The sequence below is a fragment of the Macrotis lagotis genome, chromosome X (assembly GCF_037893015.1).
Source record: "Macrotis lagotis isolate mMagLag1 chromosome X, bilby.v1.9.chrom.fasta, whole genome shotgun sequence".
NCBI classification, from domain to species: domain Eukaryota; kingdom Metazoa; phylum Chordata; class Mammalia; order Peramelemorphia; family Peramelidae; genus Macrotis; species Macrotis lagotis.
Genome location: NC_133666.1, coordinates 521373605 through 521394565, shown reverse-complemented (window position 1 = coordinate 521394565; position 20961 = coordinate 521373605). Strand labels below are relative to the sequence as shown.

General features: G+C 35.2%; 1 protein-coding gene across 1 annotated transcript in view; it reads right to left on the bottom strand.

Annotated features, from left to right (window-relative positions):
- Positions 1-20169, bottom strand: part of ADTRP (androgen dependent TFPI regulating protein) — a 132141-nt gene extending 111972 nt beyond the window's left edge. Inside the window, exon 1 of the mRNA XM_074207960.1 lies at positions 19910-20169. Coding sequence (XP_074064061.1) covers positions 19910-20062 — 153 coding nt within the window. The 5' untranslated portion in view covers positions 20063-20169. The remainder of the gene's footprint in view (positions 1-19909) is intronic.
- Between the last annotated feature and the right edge of the window lie 792 nt (positions 20170-20961).

The following is a 20961-nucleotide window of genomic DNA, read 5'->3' as shown; positions in this document are numbered from 1 at the left end:
TATTTGGTATTCTCTCTTTTTGTGTATATAAAAGTATATGTGTGTGTTCATGAACACATGTGTAGTAATAGGTACATATATTATGTTTCAGACATTCATTTAAGTGTTGGGATACAAAGAAAAGTTTTGAAAAACAGCTGTCTCTGCCCATCCTAATCAAGAAGAAAACAAATAAGAGTAAAGTCCATATAGGTTGTATCAGAAGTCTGTGGTGGTAATCTAAAAAGAGAAGGCTTTAGCATGCTTGGGATTTGAGTGAGACTTAAAAGAAGCAGAGGGATCTAAGTGAATGAGGTGAGAAGGGAGGTAGAAGTTCCAGAATTCCTAGACCATTTAGGTAATATAAAGTATAAGCCCCTGATCCAATGACTTTATTATCCATCTTAGATGAACACACACACACACACACACACACAGACACACACATACACATACACACACACTCACACACATACACAGAATTAGGAAACAGGTCAAGATAGCAAATGATAAAGTGGGAAAATATATAACATAAAGATTACAGGAAAACAGAAGAAATAAAGGTAGGAATATTGACTACAAATGGCTAGAAGAGATGCTACAATTTCTGTTTTTAATTTTTAGATCATTATGTGAATGTCTCTTATCCTACTCCTAATGACTAATTTTGTCCTTTCTGAAGTAGTTTACATTTATCCTTTCCACAATTTGACTTTCTCCATAGAGTTTACATACATCATACCTCAGCATTAGAGATTAAATGACATTTAGGGAAGTTTGCAGAAGCCACACACAACACAAGAAGTCCAACAGATGACACAGAGTCTATAACCAAATACTTAACCTAAATTTTACAATAAAGTACTATAAATATCCCATAAAAGAAAAAGAAAAAAATTCAGATTTCTTTTCAGGTATGGAAGGAGAGCCAAAAATTTTACATGGATTTTTCTAGAGCTCATGGGCACCATGCCCCTCATCCCCTTTAATGTATAAGGGATAACTATAAAAAGTTTTAATGGATGTTTTCTTCTCTCTAAATAATTCTTTAGGATCTTAGAGTGGCAAGAACAGTGTGTCTGGCATTTTAGCCTCTTCAGCATTATTTTTGAAATCATGGCCTAGGCACAGCATCAGTTGTCCCATCCAAATGACCCTAGTTTAGAGTCAGAGGATTTGAATTTAAATTCTGCTTTTACTAGCCTTGGGCAAATCATTAAAATCCTTTGGGCCTCTCTTTTCTTTCTCTGAAAAATGAAAGGATTGGACTATACCTGCTGTGAGGTCCCTTTCAGCTCTTAAGATCCAATGATGATGATGACATTAACAATTACTTGAGAGTGTTAAAGAGAAGAGGCTCAGTGATACCCAAGACCATACTAGTCCCTGTACTACTGCAGACACTTATGACAATGATGATGATGAAGTAGCTTTTATATAATGAATTGTTGTTGTTGTTGATTCATTTCAGTCATTTCTGATTCACATCTAACCTTCTGAGACTCTATTGGGGGTTTTCTTGAAAAAGATACTAGAATGATTTGCTGTTTTACCTCCAACTCATTTTAGAGATGAGGAAACTAAGGTAAACATGGTTAAGTGATGTGCCCAGGGTCACACATCTACTAAGTGTCAGAGACCAGATTTTAACTCGTGTCTTCCTGACTCCAGGTCTGGCACTCTATACACTGTGCCACCTAGTTGCCCTTCTTATATAGTGTGCCTTGCAATTATTTCATTTGATCCTCACAATGGTGCTGGGAGAGAGGTGCTATTATTTTCCCCATTTTTTCAGGAAACTGAAGCAAATAGAAGACTTGCTCAGAGTCACAAACCTTGTTAAGTGTCTAAGATCAAATTTGAACTCAGGTTATGAGGCAACTAGATAGCTCTGGGAAAAGATTGCTGCATCAAGAATCAGGATGATCTGTTTTCATATATGGCCTTAGACATTTTAACCCTGAGAAAGTCAGTCTACCTCTGTCTGCAACCAGTTTCTTCATCTGAAAAATAAGGGAAAAAATCCAATTAAATAATTGTCAAGTGATTATTCAGTTATTCAGTCATGTTCGACTCTCTGTGTCCCCATGGACTATATTATTTATGATATTTTTCTTATCAAAGTTACTGAAGTGGTTAACCATTTCCTTCTCCAGTGGATGAAGGCAAATAGAGGTTAAGTAACTTGAACCAGGTCACAAAGCTAAGAAGTATTTCAGGTCACATTTGAACTCAGGTCATCCTAACTTTAGGGCTAGCACTCTATCCTCTGTACCACTTAGTATATATAATATATCAGATATATTATAAATAATCTGAGCCATTTGGAGTAGTCTCTAGAGCATTTTTCCTACCTCTAACTTTAGACCATGAAGGCACAGTTCCAAAGAGACTAAAACCCCATGGAGTTGCATAATCTGGGAAGCAAGAAAATCTTAAATCTTAGAGTTTGCATTCTTTGGTTTCTTGTACACTTGTAATCAAGAGAGACATTCCAATTTTCTACAATGCTCTCTAAACAAGCAATGAGTTACCTACACATATCTACAATGCTCCCTCACAGTTAATTACCTATACATGTCTAAACTCCATTTTATTGGGAACCTAAATGTTTATGAACAAATCTTGATTTCTGTCAGCATGTGATCTACAATCCTATGGGATGAACAAACTGTGGCCAATATGAATTGGCGTTCCATTTTACTGTTTGAAGAACTGAAACAGGAATTGAATAAAGATCTTAGTCTTAGATGCTGAAGCTATTAATTTGATATCATCAGATCAGGGTTTGTTACTAATTTGATTAAATACTTTGCTAAAGTGATGATGGTGGTAGAAGTGATTCAGTAGAGAACCACTTAAAAGGAAGAATAGGAATAGCTAGTATATAACACAAACAAGATGAGTGAATAGATTGATATACACCCACATCCACCCACACCCGCCCTACAGATAGACACACACACACACACACACACACACACACACACACACACAAACACACAGATATCCTAAACTAATCTGGAGACTTGCACCACCCACAGTCACAGACCTAAAGGGATACTGAAAATAAATTGACTTGTAAATCTGTTAGAGCTGGTAAGTAACATGGTACTATGAAATAAGTAATGACTTTAGAATCAAAAACCTTAAATTCAAATCCTACATCTAACATTTTTTTTATCTGTATAGCATTAGACAAGTCACTTAGCCATTTTGAAACTCAGTTTTCTGATCATTTTATAGATCAGGGGTTGGCTTCCTCTGAGTCTTTTTTCCAATTTGAAACCTATGATCTTGTGATCTAAAGACTAGATGGTTTGGCTGATTCCCACAAAGTCCAATAGTGTCTACTAGTGCCTGCTACATTATTTTAACAAGACCATGCCAATAGAAATTTTCCTTTGAGAGATAAATTACCAAGAAAATAGACCCCTTATTTAACTTATAGTAAATAGAAGAAAATTCTAATAGTGAAGGGGCCTTGGAGATAAACTAGTCTAATCACTTCATTTCAAAAATGGAAAAACTGAGGTCTAGAGACTTGCATCACATAGCTAGAAAGTGATAAAGCTGAGAATAAAGCTGGGTGTTTTGACCTCAAATTCTTTTTATACTACCTCCTTTCATTATTATGAAACAGGTCTCACTGTCATGAAGACTGACCACACCAATTTTTCCAAGTTTTCCAATCAACCCTCCAGCAATAATTCAGTTGAACAAGTATTTGTTCAATAAGCATTTTTTTTTGGTGAACTACCTTTTTTTAAAGAAAGATTTTAATTATTTTGAGTTTTATAATTTTTCCCCTAATTGTGCTTCCTTCCCCCCAAGCCCCCCACAGAAGGCAGTCTGTTAGGCTTTACATTGTTTCCATGGCATACATTGATCTAAGTTGAATGTGATGAGAGAGAAATCATATCCTGAAGAAAGAAAAATAAAATATAAGAGATAGCAAAATTATATAATACGATAATGGATTTCTTCCTAAATTAAAGATAATAGTCTTTGGTCTTTGTTCAAACTCCACAATTCATTCTCTGGATACAGGTGGTATTCTCTATTGCAAATAGTCCAAAATTGTCCCTGATTTTGCACTGATGGAATGAGCAAGTCCATCAAAATTGATCATCACCCCCCCCCCCATATTGCTGTTAGGATGTACAGTGTTCTTTTGTTTCTGCTTATCTAGCTCAGCATCAGTTCATGGAAATCTCTCCAGGCTTCGCTGAATTCCCTTCCCTCCTGGTTTCTAATAGAACAATAGTGTTCCATGACATACATATACCACAGTTTGTTAAGCCATTCCCCAACTGAAGGACTTTCACTTAATTTCTAATTCTTTGCTAATTTTTGTACAAGTGATGTTTTTACCCTTTTTCCTAACCTCTTCAGAGTATATACCCAGTAGTGGTATTGCTGGATCAAATGGTATGCACATTTTTGTTGCCCTTTGAGCATAATTCTAAATTGCTCTCCAGGAAGGTTGGATGAGTTTACACCAACAACATATTAGTGTCCCAGATTTCCCACATCCCTTCCAACATTGATCATTGTCCTTTCTGGGCATAATGGCTAGTCTGAGAGGTGTGAGATGGTACCTCAGAGATGCTTTAATATGCATTTCTCTAATAAGTAATGATTTAGAGTGATTTTTCATATGCCTATAGATCATTTTGATTTCCTCATCTGTAAATTGCCTTTGCATATCCTTTGACCATCTGTCACTTGGGGAATGGCTTGTTTTTTTTGAAAATTTGACTCAGTTCTCTGTATATTTTAGAAATGAATCCTTTGTCAGAAATGTTAGTTGTAAAAATTGTTTCCCAATGTACTACATTTCTTTTGATCTTGGTTACAGTGGTTTTGTCTGTGCAAAAGCTTTTCAATTTAATGTAATAAAAATTATCTAGTTTGTTTTTAGTGATGTTCTCCATCTCTTCCTTAGTCATAAAGTGCTTCTCTTTCCATAGATTTGACAGATAAACTTCTCTTTGTTCTTCTACTTTGCTTATAATATTGTTTTTTATGTCTAAATCCTGTATCCATTCTGATCTCATCTTGGTGTAGGATGTGAGGTGTTGGTCTAATCTAAGTTTCTTCCATACTAACTTCCACTTTTCCCAATATTTTTTATCGAAGAGAGATTTTTATCCCAATAGCTGGATTCTTTGGGTTTATCAAACAACAGATTACTATAATCATTTCCTGCTTCAATAAACATTTATAGAGCATCTTCTGTATGCTGGCTATGGGGATATAAAAATGAACAGCACCATGGGTCCTGTCCTTGAGGAATTTATGCTGAGTGGTGGAGGGTTGCAATGTACACATACACAAAAAGCTAACACAACTACAACAAAAGATGATTAAGAACATAAGATGTCAAGCAGAGTTTACAGGGAGATATGAGAATAGAAGAATCACTGCCAGATGCAGAGATCAATGAAAAATTCAGCACCCAAGTAGTTCCTTAAAAGAGAACATGTTCAAGGGAATCTGAACCAGGAATGGGAATCAGTATAAAAAAAATGTGCCAAGGAAGGAGATGGAAGGATGAGAACAAGGAATAGGGACTAGACAGATTCATCTGGAGTTAACATCCACAAAGAAGATCAACATGAAATAAGACTGGAAGGATAAATGGGAATTGGGCTGCAAAAGGGTATTAAATTGCAGAAAAAGAAGTTAATCTTTTATTTGATGGACAAGGGAGGAAGATCAAAACAGTGTAAAGCACATATTGAAGCAAGAAGAGAATGGAGGCAGAGAAATCTGTTAGGCTATTATCATAGTCCTGGCAAAGGTGATGAATTTTCTCTATTGGTGTCAGTTGAAGGAGGGGAAGGAGGCCTCAGACAGAAATATACTAGAAATGAAGCCAACAAGATTGGTCAATTGTTTGATTACAAAAACTTCAGAGGAGGGAGGAGTTAGGAATACTAAAGAAAAAACAGGCAATTTAAAGTCAGAAGACACAAGTTTGAATCTGGTTCAGTCATTTACTATCTGTGAGACTTAGGGCAAATATCTTAGTGGCTAGAGTGCTGAGTAAGGAATCAAGATATGATGCTTAAAACACTTAAAATCTTGTACACTAAAAAACTGTGTGACGCCCAGGAATTTTCTTAACCTTCCTATGCCTCATTTGTAAAAGGAATGGATTTGGCTCAGTGACCTCTAAGACTTTTCCAGTTCTACATTTATGATTTAATGATCCTATAAATCAATGCACTGCTGTGGTCCTCAGTTACCTCATTTGTGAAATAAGGAGACATGCTTGGGTGATTTTTGAGGTTTCCTCAAGCTCTAAATCTGATGACCCTTGTCTTAAGTAGTTAAAAAAACTATGAGGCTATTAATAGTAACATAGAAGATAGGAAGAAAAACATGGTCAGGAATATTTAGGTGAGCATCAATGGAGATAGAAGCATAGTATTGTCACTACAGTATGCCACAGACTATCTAAACAAAAAGAAGAAAGAGATGAGGAATTTAGGGATCACAAACCTGGCTTGTTAGAGTGATCGAACATTGCATTTATCCAGACATTTGCTATTCTCTCTCTCTCTCTCTCACACATACACACACACACACACACACATATACACATACATGCACACACACATGCACACACACAAACATACACACACATAAAACAGTTAATAATTTCTTAATATGATTATTGATCATGTTATTTTCAAAAGATAGAGGAATCAAAAAGAATTGTTCTTGTGGATCTGCTTCTCATCAACACAGAAGAAATTGTTGTTTGTAAGGTACAAAGATGAGAATCATAGGAGGAAGTGAATATTGCATCTTAAAATTTGTCATAGAGAAGAAAACCAGTCATAGCAAGAGGAAAATTGACATAAATGTTGGGTTTTGGAAAGCAGATATCAAAGGAATAAGTATGGATAAGTAAGATTCTGTGAGCTAAAACTTTATCAGGGAAGTAAGCCCAGGAAGGAATGAAGAAACTCTCCAGAATTAAATTCTGAAGAAACAAAAAGAAACCATTCAAAGTATGAGGAAGGCATTGGTATGTGGGAGAGGTATTGGTAAAAGAATAGTGCAGGTGTCAAGACATAATATAACTATTTTAGATTTAAGAAATACCCAGATGGAAGCAAGTGTAGGTAATGGAGGTCAAAGATCAAAGAATAGTATGGCTTTGAAATTACAGTGTAAATTGTTATCATTCTCAGAATAAGCAGAAGTTGAGATGAATAAAATGGGCTTTTTTAAAAAAAATCTGAATTGGGAGAATAGAAGAATCAAAGAAGGGAGAGAATCTGCTATTTGGGATAGATATGACCATGGGAATATCTAATGCAGAGAAAGCAGAAATGCACAATTATTATCTTGCTTCTGTCTTCTACAAAGAAAAATCCTTTGGGGGCTGAAAAATACCACAGAAAAGTGACTAATGGGAAGTTGGTAACCAAGAAAAATAGAGAAATTGTAATTTTTGACCCTAACTTTCCATGAGTGTTCAAATTACCAGAATATCAGATGAAGGAAGTACTAAAGAGCTAAATTATGATTTTTGAAATATCTTGTAGAACTGAAGATGTGTCACAGGATTAGAACAAATGGTTTTCTTCATTTTTTCACAAAAGGTAATTCAGACTTCAAATTACAGGCCAATGAACTTATCTTCAATTCTGGTAAAATTCTAGAATCAACTAATAAAGGGATGGTTAGTGAATTTCTGGAAAAGGAAGCAGTTGTCACAAGCAGAAAGCTCAATTTTATCAGGAACAAGTTATATCAGACTAATCTCATTACCTTTTGTGGACAGGTTAAAAAAAAAACCTTGTTAAATAAGGGCTATTCTGTCTTTGTAGGTTTCATGAAAGCAATTAAGAAAATTTTTCATATCTTTATAGATTAAAAAAATTATAATATAGACCATGAAACAGATGAAATTGGGTCATCTGCTACCCTAAACTTTAAGTCTGAGTTGTAGATATGACATGCAAACAGAGAAGAGTACCATAGAATACAAGACTGGATTCAAAGGGGTCTCTGAGATGGAGATGTAAATGTGGGAGTCCTTTGTATAAACTTTGGGACTGAATAAGTAGAGCCAACAAATAGAGGATGGAATGAGAAGAGGAAGAGAAAAGTGAGAGAATCGGAAAGGGGAAAGGGGAGGAAGAAAAAGAGAAAGGAGGACAAAGGTCTGGAGGGGATGGTTCATTAATTTATTCAATAAACACATTTAGCATGTAATAATGCTCAAACTCCCATGTTCAGTGTTGAAAGAGACAAAAATAAAAGTGATTTACCTACACATCATTATTCAGATGGAGCAGAATCCCTTTGTAACGTTGATGCTATAAAAAAGAATAGCAACATAATAATAACAGTGCACAATTATATAAGATGTTCCAAATGTTTTAGTTCAGTTTTAATCTCTTAATCTATTAGATCTATTGAATTTTAAAGCTGCCTTCAGACTTTTGGAATGCCCCATAGAGCATTTTGACTTTATATTGCAAAAAGACTAAATTTTTAGATCAGGTTTTTCTTCTTAGCTGCTATGTCTATATAGATACATGATTTGACCTACAGCATATTAGATATGTGTAAACTATATGATGTATTTCCAAAAGTCTCATGATACTCTTTAGCCAAAAGCATTAAAGTTGACTTGACTATAAGCTGTATCAGAACAAGCTTCTTAAAGAGTATTAAGAAACATCTGGTGGATTGACTTTCCATTTTATCCTAGTATTTGGCCTTCTGTGGGCATAGCTTAATTCTACTGAACCTGAGGCTGGCTAGTTTTCTAAATAATCATTCTTAGGTTGTATTTTAATGATTAAGAGACATGCCCTAGACCCTTATTCCCTCCTTTTCTTTCTCATCTGCAAACATCCACACTCAGACACATACTCCCTCCCCCACAAACACACAAATAGTGTATATGTGTGTGTATGCATACAGCTATACAATTTCTTCATAAGTAAAAAGAAAAATATCTTCCTAATGGTTTTCCATATGTCTGTAAGAGTCTAATTTTCTTCAAGCTTACTCACAGAAATAGAGACTGCTATTTTGACAACTGTAAAAGAGGGGTTTTCACCCTTAAAAGATTGTAAGGTGTTGTTCTAGAGAACTCAAGGCAACTCATAGAGCAGTCATATAATCATGAAAACTGAAGGTGGCACTTGTGGGACCTGGAGTTGTCATCTTGAGATGATAATTCCTTCTCCCTCTGATATTATGTTCCATTTTTGTATGCATGTACATATTCCATAGATGTATCATATATGTCTGTTTGTACACAAATATTATCTATAAATATGTACCTATGGTATGTGTGCACATGTTCATCTAAACATATTATCTTGTGTATATTTCTTGTGTGTTTATCTTGTATATATTTTATGTAAATATATACATATATGTGACTTAAATGCACATACCCCGAGAGCAGGGAATGTTTTCATCTATCTTTATATCCTTAGCACTTAGCATAATGTCTGACACATAGTAAGGCTTAATTAATTTTTGTTGATTGACTGGTTTGATTTTTTTTTATTAAGCCAACAAACAATTCAATTCAACTAACTTTTACCATGTACCAAATAGGACAAAGTCAAATGGATTTCATCCAGCAGCCAGTTCAGATGAGTTTCTCAATAGTTAGGTGAGGAAAATTTATTTTATGAATTGGATTGCAAGAATTGTGTTCCCAATTTTATGGAATATTTATTGAGTGCCCAGCAGCAAGTATATATACTAGGCGGCAGGGGAAGGAGCAGTTAATAAATCATGTTTATATAGAGCTTTCAAGTTTACAAAAGACTTTCCTCATAAATACCTTGTGAGTTAAATGGTGCAAGTATTATTGCCTCTCATTAACAGAGGAAACTGAGGCTTTGAAAGGATGACTTGCCCATGATCACACAGTTAATAAGTACATGAGGCAGAATTCAAGCTGATCTTCTAACTCTAAGTCAAGAAGACAATACACTACACTAGTCTCCCAAAGTTTCCAAGAAGCTTAGATTTAAAAGAGAGCCAGTGACAGTATAATGTTGAAAGTTTAAAAGGTAATCCACAGTACCCCAAAGTCTCTGGGATCACATTGAATAGGTTTGATCCTGGAGACTCATCCCCAAAAGGATCACATTTTCTCTTAGGTTTATGGCTTCTACCTAGAGTTGCTTGAGAAAAATCTCCTTATACATTGGGATATAGATTGTGTATAAGGTTTTCCCTAATGTTAGTAATGACTTCCATATAAACATTAAGAGATACATAAACACATGTGCATGTATATGTTATATATGTATGTATATATGTGTATATGTATATAAACATATATCCATCCACATACACGTGTGTGTGTGTGTGTGTGTGTATCAGGTTCAAGACAGCATTTATTTTACCTTCACAAAATACAAAATTAGGCAGCCAAGTGGTACAGGGCATAGGGTGTAAATCTGGTCTCAGATATTTATTAGCTGTGTGATCCTGGACAAGTCACTTAACCCTGTTTGCCTGTTTCTTCATCTGTAAAATGAGCTAGAGAAAAAAATGGCAAATTGCTCCAGTACCTCTGCCAAGAAAACCCCAAATGGGATTACGAAGAGTCAGACATGACTGAAATCATCCAATTACAATACCACATAAAATGTAAAACAGACAAGAATTATTAGAAGTCTATAGAGAAATATAGAAAATACTCAAGTGGTCCATCAACTCCTACTAGGAGGGAAGCTTACTTGGAGTGGCTACTGGTCATCCCTTTTAGAAGTTGATGATTCCATCTTTCCCATAAAACTCTACATAATTTATCTCAAACTCATAATGCCACCCTGTAGTTTAGATTCTCCTCAGATGATTCCCATATTTATGAGAGCTGCTGGATAATAGCCTTCCAATTGAGCCAATTGCTTTTTCAAAAATGACCCTTATTGTAGTATATGTCCTTCTGCATCTTTATAATCTTATGAGATTGTTTGGAGAACTCATCAGATGGATCTGAAATTCTCCTTAGAAATAATTATCATAGGAGGTCAATAGAATCTCTGAGAGTTCACAGAAGGAAGAAATTTCTGGCTGCAGGCATCAAGGAAGTCATCAAACTTGTGACTTTAAGTAAGACACTGATACATCTTTGAATTTAATTCTCTTCTTCTAAGAAACCAGGACAATATCTTTTACATTACCTTTCTCCAATAGGTATTTTGAGGATTAAATGAAATAAAATTATTAGTTGATGACTATATATGACTGTAAAGGTTTATAAACTTCTTTGCACACCAACATCGAATTTTAAATTTACAATAATAATGGGAGATAAGTACTATAGATATTATTTTCTCCATTCTTCAGAAAAGAAATTTGAAACTAAAAGAGTTGACTTAGAGGCAAACCTTGAATAGAGGTTTTCCTATGTCCAGCTCTAGAAGTCTATCTATCCTCTATGCTATATTTACTCTCTAGAGCAAAGACTGTATCCTGTACTCTCTTTGGAAGTCTGGTTTTATCTGTGAACTCTTTCTCAGATTAATGGTTTCAAATGAAAGAAATAAAATATATAGGAAGGAAACAAATGTATTGAAATTTAGCAATTAAAATATATTTTTAAAGTCAAGTTTATGGATTCTAGGTTAAAAACCTTTCTGCTCTAAAGGCAATATAATGCAGTACATATGATGATGAGCTTACAGTCAAGGAGAACTGGCTTCAAATCTTTTGTCTGACATTTATTAGAAATATGTTGTTATTAAGGAGCTGATAGACCACTTGAGAATTTTACATATCTTCTGTATTCCTTTTTTTTTGGAATTCTATTTGTTCTTGAATGTTTTGCATTCTCTGTGCTGTTTTGGGGGTCATTTCAGTTGTATCCTACTCTTTGTGATACCATTTGGGGTTATCTTAACAAAGATACTAGAGCGATTTGCTATTAGTAATTTGCCCTGAGCCACATAGATAGTAAATGTCTAATTTGAACTCAGAAAGATGAGTCTTCTGACTCCAGGCTTGACATTCTATCTACTTCTTTCAGTATATGACAGGGCAAATTTCTTAACCTCTATATTTCAATATTATCAAAAATGTGGGAGTTGGACTTGACCTCCAAAGTCCTTTCTAGCTCTCATCTTATAATTCGTATCAGAATTAATGATTACTGGGTAGCCAGGTGGTACCATACATAGAACACCGGACTTAAAATCAGAAAATCCTGAGTTCAAATCTTTCCTCAGATACATTTAGGTATATGGCCCTAGCCAACTCAAAATTCTTTGTGTCTCAGTTTCCTTATCTGTAAAAAGCGGATAATTATAGCCCTAACCTCACATGGTTTTTTAATGAGGATCAGATGAGTTAACATTTGAAAAGTGTGTCTCAAACTTGAAAGCTGACTATTTCTATTACCCATTAATCTATGCTACAGTGGAAAATGACTTGGATTTGGAATCAAGGTTGGGAATGTCACTTCCCTTTATTATTATCTCTATGACTTTTGGCAATCATTTCATTCCCTAGGTCTCAATTTCCTATAAAATGGTCTCTAAGGACCCTGCTAGTTCAAAATTTTGACTAGAACTTTAGACATGTAACTAAAGGAATCTGGGGCTGAATTTATACAAATTCATAGTAATCCCATGACCTTGTAGCACCAGATTGGGAATCTGAGGAGTTAATTAAAAGGAATTAAAATCCAGAGGGGGGAAAAATCTTTCCTTAAGGATATCTGTGATCCCTTTTCACCCCAAACTTCAATAATACTGTAATAACTACTAGCAGGGGCTGCTTGGCCACAAAAATCCATGGTAATACTTCCCTTTTGGGGAAGAGAGGAAACTAATGCAAGATCACTCTTGGACAAGTATAGAAGGAGTTTAAGAGGCTCTTGAGGAAAAAAAGACAGAGGAGAGATATCAGTGGTTCAACGGCAACAACTTGTTTGCCCATCTGCAGTTCCCTACTTCAAGACTATGAGAAATTATTTCTAAATGAAGAAGATGAAAGGCAGATGGTTGTATATTTTTTAATGTATACTTGCTCCAGTAGCAGAGACTGTAAATAAATCTAACTTCACCTTTCTTCTGCTTAATTATGTTATTTTTTAATCATTTGTTAAAGAATACATTTGTAAGATTTAATATTATTTTCTTCTAAACTCACATAATTCACCCTTTCCTTAAATTACTTCTTGTCCCTTTGTTTGAAGTATGAGGCCACAATGAGAATCAAACAGGACAATGAACTTTCCCCAATACAGGTTTGGAAGCTTTGACTCCAGCCCATTGTTAGAGTTGCTTTCTATCTACTGGTTTAAGCATGTTATTTTGTAACTATATACCTAAGAGAAGAATTACTAAAAATGTGGGCCCTACTTTACAATCCTGCCTTTTATAGGTGGTGTGTTGGCAATCACTCCCTACATCTACACACACACACACACACACACACACACACACACACACACAAACACACACACATACGCATGAATGTATATATGTGTATGTATATGTACCTAGAAATTCATATATACATATACATTTATATAACATATGTATAATATATTCAGGATGCTTTTTTATTATATTATACTGTATCATTGAGCATAAAATAATGATCATCTTGCCTTTCATGTTTTCCTACCTTCTTAATGTTTAAAGCTAGATAACTCATTATTAGAGAAAATACAAGGCTAATTTACTCTCAGGCCCAAACCTCACAAATTTCAAGAGAAAAGGCTTCAATAAAAACTCTAAGTACAAACAAGCCAACGTAGAGTTTTCTAACAATCAGAAGGAAAGCAAGTAAATCATAAAACAAATTTGAAATATTACTAGAAAATATTATAACATTAAAGAAAATGCCAGAAATGAGACTCTGACAGACCACCTAGAGATTATGGGAAAGAAATATCAAAATGGCTTGAGAGAGAGAGAGAAAAGACTAAAAAAAATTAGAAATGAGTTTAGGTCAGAAATTAGAGCTTATAATATGAGATTTTAAAAATACAATAGCAGACAGGATAAAATAAAAGACACAAAAGGGCAAAAGGGAGATGAACAGATTTGGAACACAATCCTTTTCTGGCACCCAAGATGAAATGAGAATAAGAAAATAAGACTTTAAAATTAACAAAAAAAAATGGAATCATGTTCAAGAGTGTTTGAGGAAGCTAAAACTACTCTAACACATGGTGACTAGTTATGCACTTGGCTAGTGCTTCCTTTAATTTTCCCTCTTCAGGAAGAGGCCTTCTCCCCAACCTCTGAAAGCCACATGTTCATTTGTAGTACAAGTGTTACCATGGTGATATGAGTAAGTATACCCTGGGTTGCTTCCCTCTTTCCCAACCACAGCACACCACTTTGAATGGAAAGGAAACATGTTTCTCAGATTTTCCTATTTTTCTTCTTCATCAATAAATTCAGTCCCCTGAAAACTTGCCAATCATCACACATTCATGATGCCAACATGCCAACCTCATGTACAGGGTGGTGGTGTTTTGTTTTTTACTGATCTTTATCAGTACTGCCATGTTTTAGCCATCATCAATGATGAATATTTATTTGGCACCCCCAGCGGAACTCCAAGCCAGTGAGGAGAGGGGAGTACCTTGCCAGCACAAATACAAAGAGGTATAATACCTGAAGTTAAACACTAGTGAGCACCCTAGTTGTTGGCTAATTGAAAGTCAGTGTAGTGAGATTTATGAGTCAGCTGCGAGTCAGGACCAGGCTCCTGAAGAAAGAAGATTTGAATTTTTTATTGATTTTCTGTACTGGACAAGAATCTATTAGGATACAATACAGTGATTAACTTTTTGCTTTAATGTGGAACAAATTGAAGGGGGGGAACACTGGAAAACACTACAATAAATTGAAATGAATCATTCAAACTTGGGCTATCTTTTAAACAAATGTTGCCATTATTTTGATTTCTCTTGTCAATCTTTGTTTGCCCAAGGAAGATGGAGCAAATTTTTATTCTCATTCAGAGCTTGTTCAAAATTGCTCTCCTCAGAATTTCTTACTGTAGTTGTTTTTGTGTCTTCTCTAAACCTACTTGTGGTCAAGGATTCCTTTGTGCCCTTCCTTCTGCCCCTCTTTCATGCTGATCTAAAGCAGATGTTATTGAAGGTTATTAGTTATCCTTCAATTATATTGTTACTTAAGAAACTTATTACCTGAACACATCTGAGTCCACATTTCCTTCTTTCTTTACTTCTTTCTTTTCTCCTTCCTTTCCTTGTTCCTTCCTTCCTTCCCTCCCTCCCTCTCTTCTTTCTTTCTTTCTTTCTTTCTTTTTTTCTTTCTTTCTTTCTTCTTTCTTTCTTTCTTTTTTCTTCCTTCCTTCCTTCCTTCCTTCCTTCCTTCCTTCCTTCCTTCCTTTCTTCTTTCTTTCTTTCTTTCTTTCCTTTCTTTTTTTTCTTTCCTTTTCTTTTTTAACCTCTTTTTCTTCCCCTTTTTTTTGGTTAGGATAACAGCTAAGAAGAAAACCTTGAGTAAGAGATATTTTTACACACAGAGAGACACACACACATATGAAACTTTCATAACATCTTGAAATTATATAATCTTAGTACTGGAAGAGAAATTAAGAGATCACCGAATCCCTCTGTTTCCCTGTAGTAGTAGTAGTAGTAGTAGTAGCAGTAGTAGTAGTAGTAGTAGTAGTAGTAGTCATAGTCGTAGTAGTACCTTAATTATACTACTACAAAAAGATGAGTACATTCTCTTTACTTATATGAAATCTAGGAGGGAATCATAGTTATGGGCTTACTTTAATAAAATACCATCTTAGAGACTTTTTATAAATAATTGTTTTAGGTTCACATTTTCCCTATCCAGAATTTTCTCCCAAAGCATCAGATTTTAGTTTATTTCTACTTTCCATAGGAAAAAAAATAGTTGCTCAGTTCTCATGCAAGTATTCAGGTTACCAATACATGAACAAGCTTTATTTAACAAAAATGCATTCAAATCTACAAATAATCAGTTATTCTTCTTCACTCTTAGTTGACCTTCTAATCTTCCAGTTCAGTTTTCTGTGTATATAACACTATCATAGGATCAAGATTTCTTTATGAGATAAGGTATCAGGTTTACAAGGTAGTCAAACAACCTCAAGTGAACTCCATCTACTACAAGTTAAGACTCTAGACCTCCAGATTTATAGTGCTGAATAAGTATACGTTGTTTTATTGAATTTCACTTTATTGAATTCACAGATATTGAGATTTTTTTTTTAAGCTACATGAAGATTTGCCAAGAAAACCCCATGGACAGTCAGACATAACTGAACTACTGAATAACAACAAATGTTCATACCAACTCTTAAAGTTATTATCCTATAGTAATCTTGGGAAGGAGTTTAGATAGAGGACAGAAGAGGGAGAAGGGCAATGTTTTCATGGGACCCATACATTAAGAGTTTGAGTATGAGCATCTAAGTGGTGCATTTAATAGAGCAACAACCATGGAGACAGAAAGACCTGAGTTCATATCCAGCCTTAGACACTTACTAGCTGTGAACCTGGGAAAGAGACAACTCCAATTGCCTCATAACTCTCACAGCCCCCCAAAATACAACAATAACAAACAAATACAAAACAAGAGCTTTGATGGATGTAGCCCCTCTCAGTAGTTCAGAGAGTTAGGGCAAACAAAAAAAACCTACCAAATCTGAATGAAAACTATATTTACTTTTTTTTAAAAAATTTTCTTTTATATATATATATATATATATATATATATATATATATATATATATATATATATATATTTCTTTCCTATATCACAGTTTTCTTTCCTTTCTCTTAATACTAATTCCTCATACCAAAAATGAGAAATCTGTAAACATGTAAAACACAAATATGTATGTACAATATTCACCTGACTGCTCACCACTGAAGGGAGGGGGATGGGAAAGGAGGGTGGAAGGAAATTATGTAATCTAAAAAATATGCATATGCATGTGGATGAAGATTGAAAAACTTTCATAACATGTAATTGGAAAAATAAAATAAAATATCAATTAAAAAGATTTTGGATAAGAAATGAAAAGCTAGAAAAGGAGACAGAGAAATGGTGAGGGTTGTAGAGGAAAATAAAGAGACAAATCAGACAAAAATATAAATGATGGTTTTCTATGGTGTTAAATTCAAACTCTGCAGAAAGGAAGAAAATGAGGGCCGTAAAAAAGATCCATGGATTGTTGATTAGGAAGCCATTTTCATTTAGGGAACTGTTTTAACAGTTGTTTTTTTTTATCTAAACAGTCTTTGAAAAAGTGATTTCAATAGTCTTGGAAGGTATACAATTGATTGCAAGGATCTGAGTGAGCATAGAGTGAAGTAGGGGCATTAGGAGTAGAGAATTTTTAAAGGGATTTTAGGAGTGAAGAAGAGAAGAGCTATGGAATGACGACTACAACATTGTTAAGATTTAAACATGTTGGAAGACTGATGTAAAAAAGAGTTTGAAGATGTATGGGAGAAAGAAAATGACCTGGAGGAGTTGGAAAAGAATAGCTTTGATATATGGAAATAGAATTGCGGGGCTAAAAGACCTCATTAATGGGTCTCAATCTGCTCAGTTTCTTGAAGATGAGGACCTATTCTTTACATTCTTTTTACTAGCTAGCATTTAGCCTTGAACAAATAAGTGCAATTTATATATATATATATATATATATATATATATATATATATATATATATATATATATATGTATATATATGTTTAATAAATATTTGTAAAGCTATTGGAGATGAACAAAAAACAAGCAGACAATGGTAAATCATTATCAAGTGCTAGATTGTGTAGTACGCAGTAATAAGAACTATAGAAATTTTAAGGTACCACATATTAGCAACTGTGAGGAAACATATCTAAAAAGAGAAGTATTTTCTTGTTAGGATTTTCGCATTGAACAGGTAGGGTGGGGCCATATGAAGACTTGAATAACAAGAACTTGGATTTGATCCAGTAGACAGAAGGGAGTCCCCATAGGTCCTTGAGCAAAGAAATGGCAAGAGTAAATCAGTAAAAGCATCATAATAGATGAGGTTAGCCTCAATATGTGGGATAGGTTAGAACAGAAAGGGAGCAGAGACAAAGAGACTGGTATGGAGTCTAATGCAATAGGTGTGACATAATGAGGGGTGGAAACCTCATGAATGGAGGTCAGCCAGATGGACTTGGGTGTTGCTACTGGGAAGAGAGAGAAAAGGAATAAGCCAAGAGACATTTGTAAGAAACAAGATTTCCTGACGGTATAAGAAAAGGGGGAAAAAGGTACCAGAGCATAGTGGAACAGATAATAGAAGAGACCTTGTTTGGGGCTATAAAGGGAAAGTTGGTCTTGGATCTATTGACTTTGATAAGAAAGAGACATCCTAACTAGAACTAGAATTAAATCTGAACTCCAGTCCTAGTTCCCAAACATAGCCTTCCCTCCATCTTCTACTCTCCATTCTCAAAAATACAACATGACAGATGCATGTTGCTTAGTTTTCTACTGTGTGTTGCTGTAGTTCTATAAAAACAATGTGGTTTTTTTGAGCAAATTCTGTGATTAAATCAAGCAGCAGCTTTGATATTTACAAACACATTGCAGCTGCATTCAAAATGCAATCTGCCAAGCCCCTCAGGAATCTAAAGGACTTTCCTTATCCAAGACAAGCTCCACCAGTTGGAGAGGAGAGAATGGGATGTCACCTCTGGGGCCTTTGGCTCAGAAGCCCTCCTACCTCGCTTCACTTGTAAATTTTGTGCTTCATTTTTTCTGCCAAAACACAAGCTTTCTGAAAACCTTGCCTTTTTAAAGTGGTAGCAGAATTAACTAGGGTTCTAGCCCTTCCCACTCATGCCCCAAACTAAGATAGATGGGAATCTAGTTATAAGTCCTTTGTGAGGTGTAGGGAGAATAAACAATTGTTTGTCAGACACTGTGCTAAGCTCTTTATAAATATTAACTTGCTTAAGACTTAACACAACCTTGTGAGCTAGGTTCTATTATTATCCTCATTTTGTAGTTGAGTAAATTGAGGCAGACAGAAATTAAATCACTCAGGCTTACACAGTTAATGCACATATGAGCCTGGACTTGAACTTTGCATCTTTCTGACTCCAAGTCCAACTCTCTATATCCACTGTTCCACCTCATTCTTAAATTTTAAGCAATCCATTAAGTATTTCCCATCATGATCTTTTGTATTTTTTTCCATTTTAAAATTTGTATTTAGAAAGCATATTGATCATTTATTCATGGGTCACTCTTCAGGATACTGTATGAGCAGAAGAGTTTAAAAGACAAAAGGAGATGATTTTCATATACCTACTTTTAAAAATTATTTTTGTTGTTGTTCCTCAGGAGGTACACCCTTTCAGTTGGAGACTGAGCCTATAAAATTGGAAGTGGGAATTTGGCAAAGTGTGTTTTCTGTTTCCAAGGTAAATCTGCTATTCTCTGCATGCTGAAAAATGGCATGCTTCCTCCATTCAAAATTACACTTCCTACACAACATACGTTGCCCTTGTCACCAACTTCCTTGCTACCCTGGAAAAGCTAAAAAGCCTGCTACAGAGAATGAAACTCCTTTCTTCATCAAGGGTGAGATCAGTGATATCATCACTGATGCTTAACTGCCTCCCTGGGATGATTAGAGAAGAATTCTGGGTCAGTCTCTTCAGAAGACCTCTTTGACATTTGGTTTGCCCAGACGCCCCACAGACACTGCCCCAAAGGACTTCCTTACAGCACATTCTTTAGGAAAACAGAATGCCAAAAGTCTCAAGCAAAGAAAAGAAGGAAAATTCAAATAATAGAGCTTTTTTTTTCTTTTTCTAAAAACAAAAGTTTTCTGTCTGGAGGCACAGATGGTAGAAAAGCAAATAGACAGATTGGTCCCTAGTGCAGCACAGACTTAGACTTACCAGATTCAGCACTGTCAAGTATTTCCACTTGCCTCCATATAAGAACTTTTGTGGTAATTGCTGCCCTGCTCTTTGGAAGGAGAAATAACAGTTGATGAAAATATACCAGCCCCAAACAAGGAAGTGGTATAGGCACACAGACGTTCTTGCCATGACTTAGTTCAGACCAAGGAACTGGAAGAAGTTTTTCTGTTCGTTCTAGAACCCAGCATTTGAAACTCTGGGTCCTGCTCTATGTTCAGTACAACTACCCAACTACCATCTCCACCCACTTCTGGGGAAAGTGAATTTCAACACTTGAACTTTGCTTCCTCTTCTAAGTTAGGCTCTTTCCTAAGAAGTTTGAGGCACAGGATTATTGCTGGTTTTAGATAGTATCTAAGTCCATTCAAGATTATGCCAGATCAGTTTCAGGAATTTTCTTCCTTTCTTTTTTTTTTCTTCTAGAAAGGAAGAAACTCTTAAAAGTCTCTGAAACAACTGAACTTTGCACTACCTAGATGATTTCCACAGGAGGCAAAAGCAACTCTTTCACTGACCTCCTTACCTAAATCTGACATTATTATTCATAATGCAGTAACAGACTTCACTAGGCTTTTTTTTTATCTGCACTATGGAGAGACAAAAAAATTGTCAAGGAAAAAAATAAGAATATTCATCAGCCCCATAAAACCAAACTGGGAAGTAAGAGAGTGAGGATGGAGCTCTGGCAGATGAAAGTGGCCTTATCTGGAAGTACCTTAGACTTTTCCATGCAAGATAACCCTTTGTATACTGGGAAACTATGGGATGTTTGGGGCTGTTCTAAGAATGAAATTTGCATATGCATTTCATCTTTTAACAATCAATGAAATAGTTATTAAGAACCTATTTTATGCCAACCGTTACCCCAGCTAGGGGTAGCTGGGTGGTTCAGTAGATAGATCACCAGCTTTGGAGTCAGGAGGACCTGAGTTCAAATCTGACCTAAGGCACTTGACCCACACTAACTCTATGACCTTGGGGAAACTCTGCCTCTTATCCAGGGTCATCTCCAGTGGTCTTTCTTCATA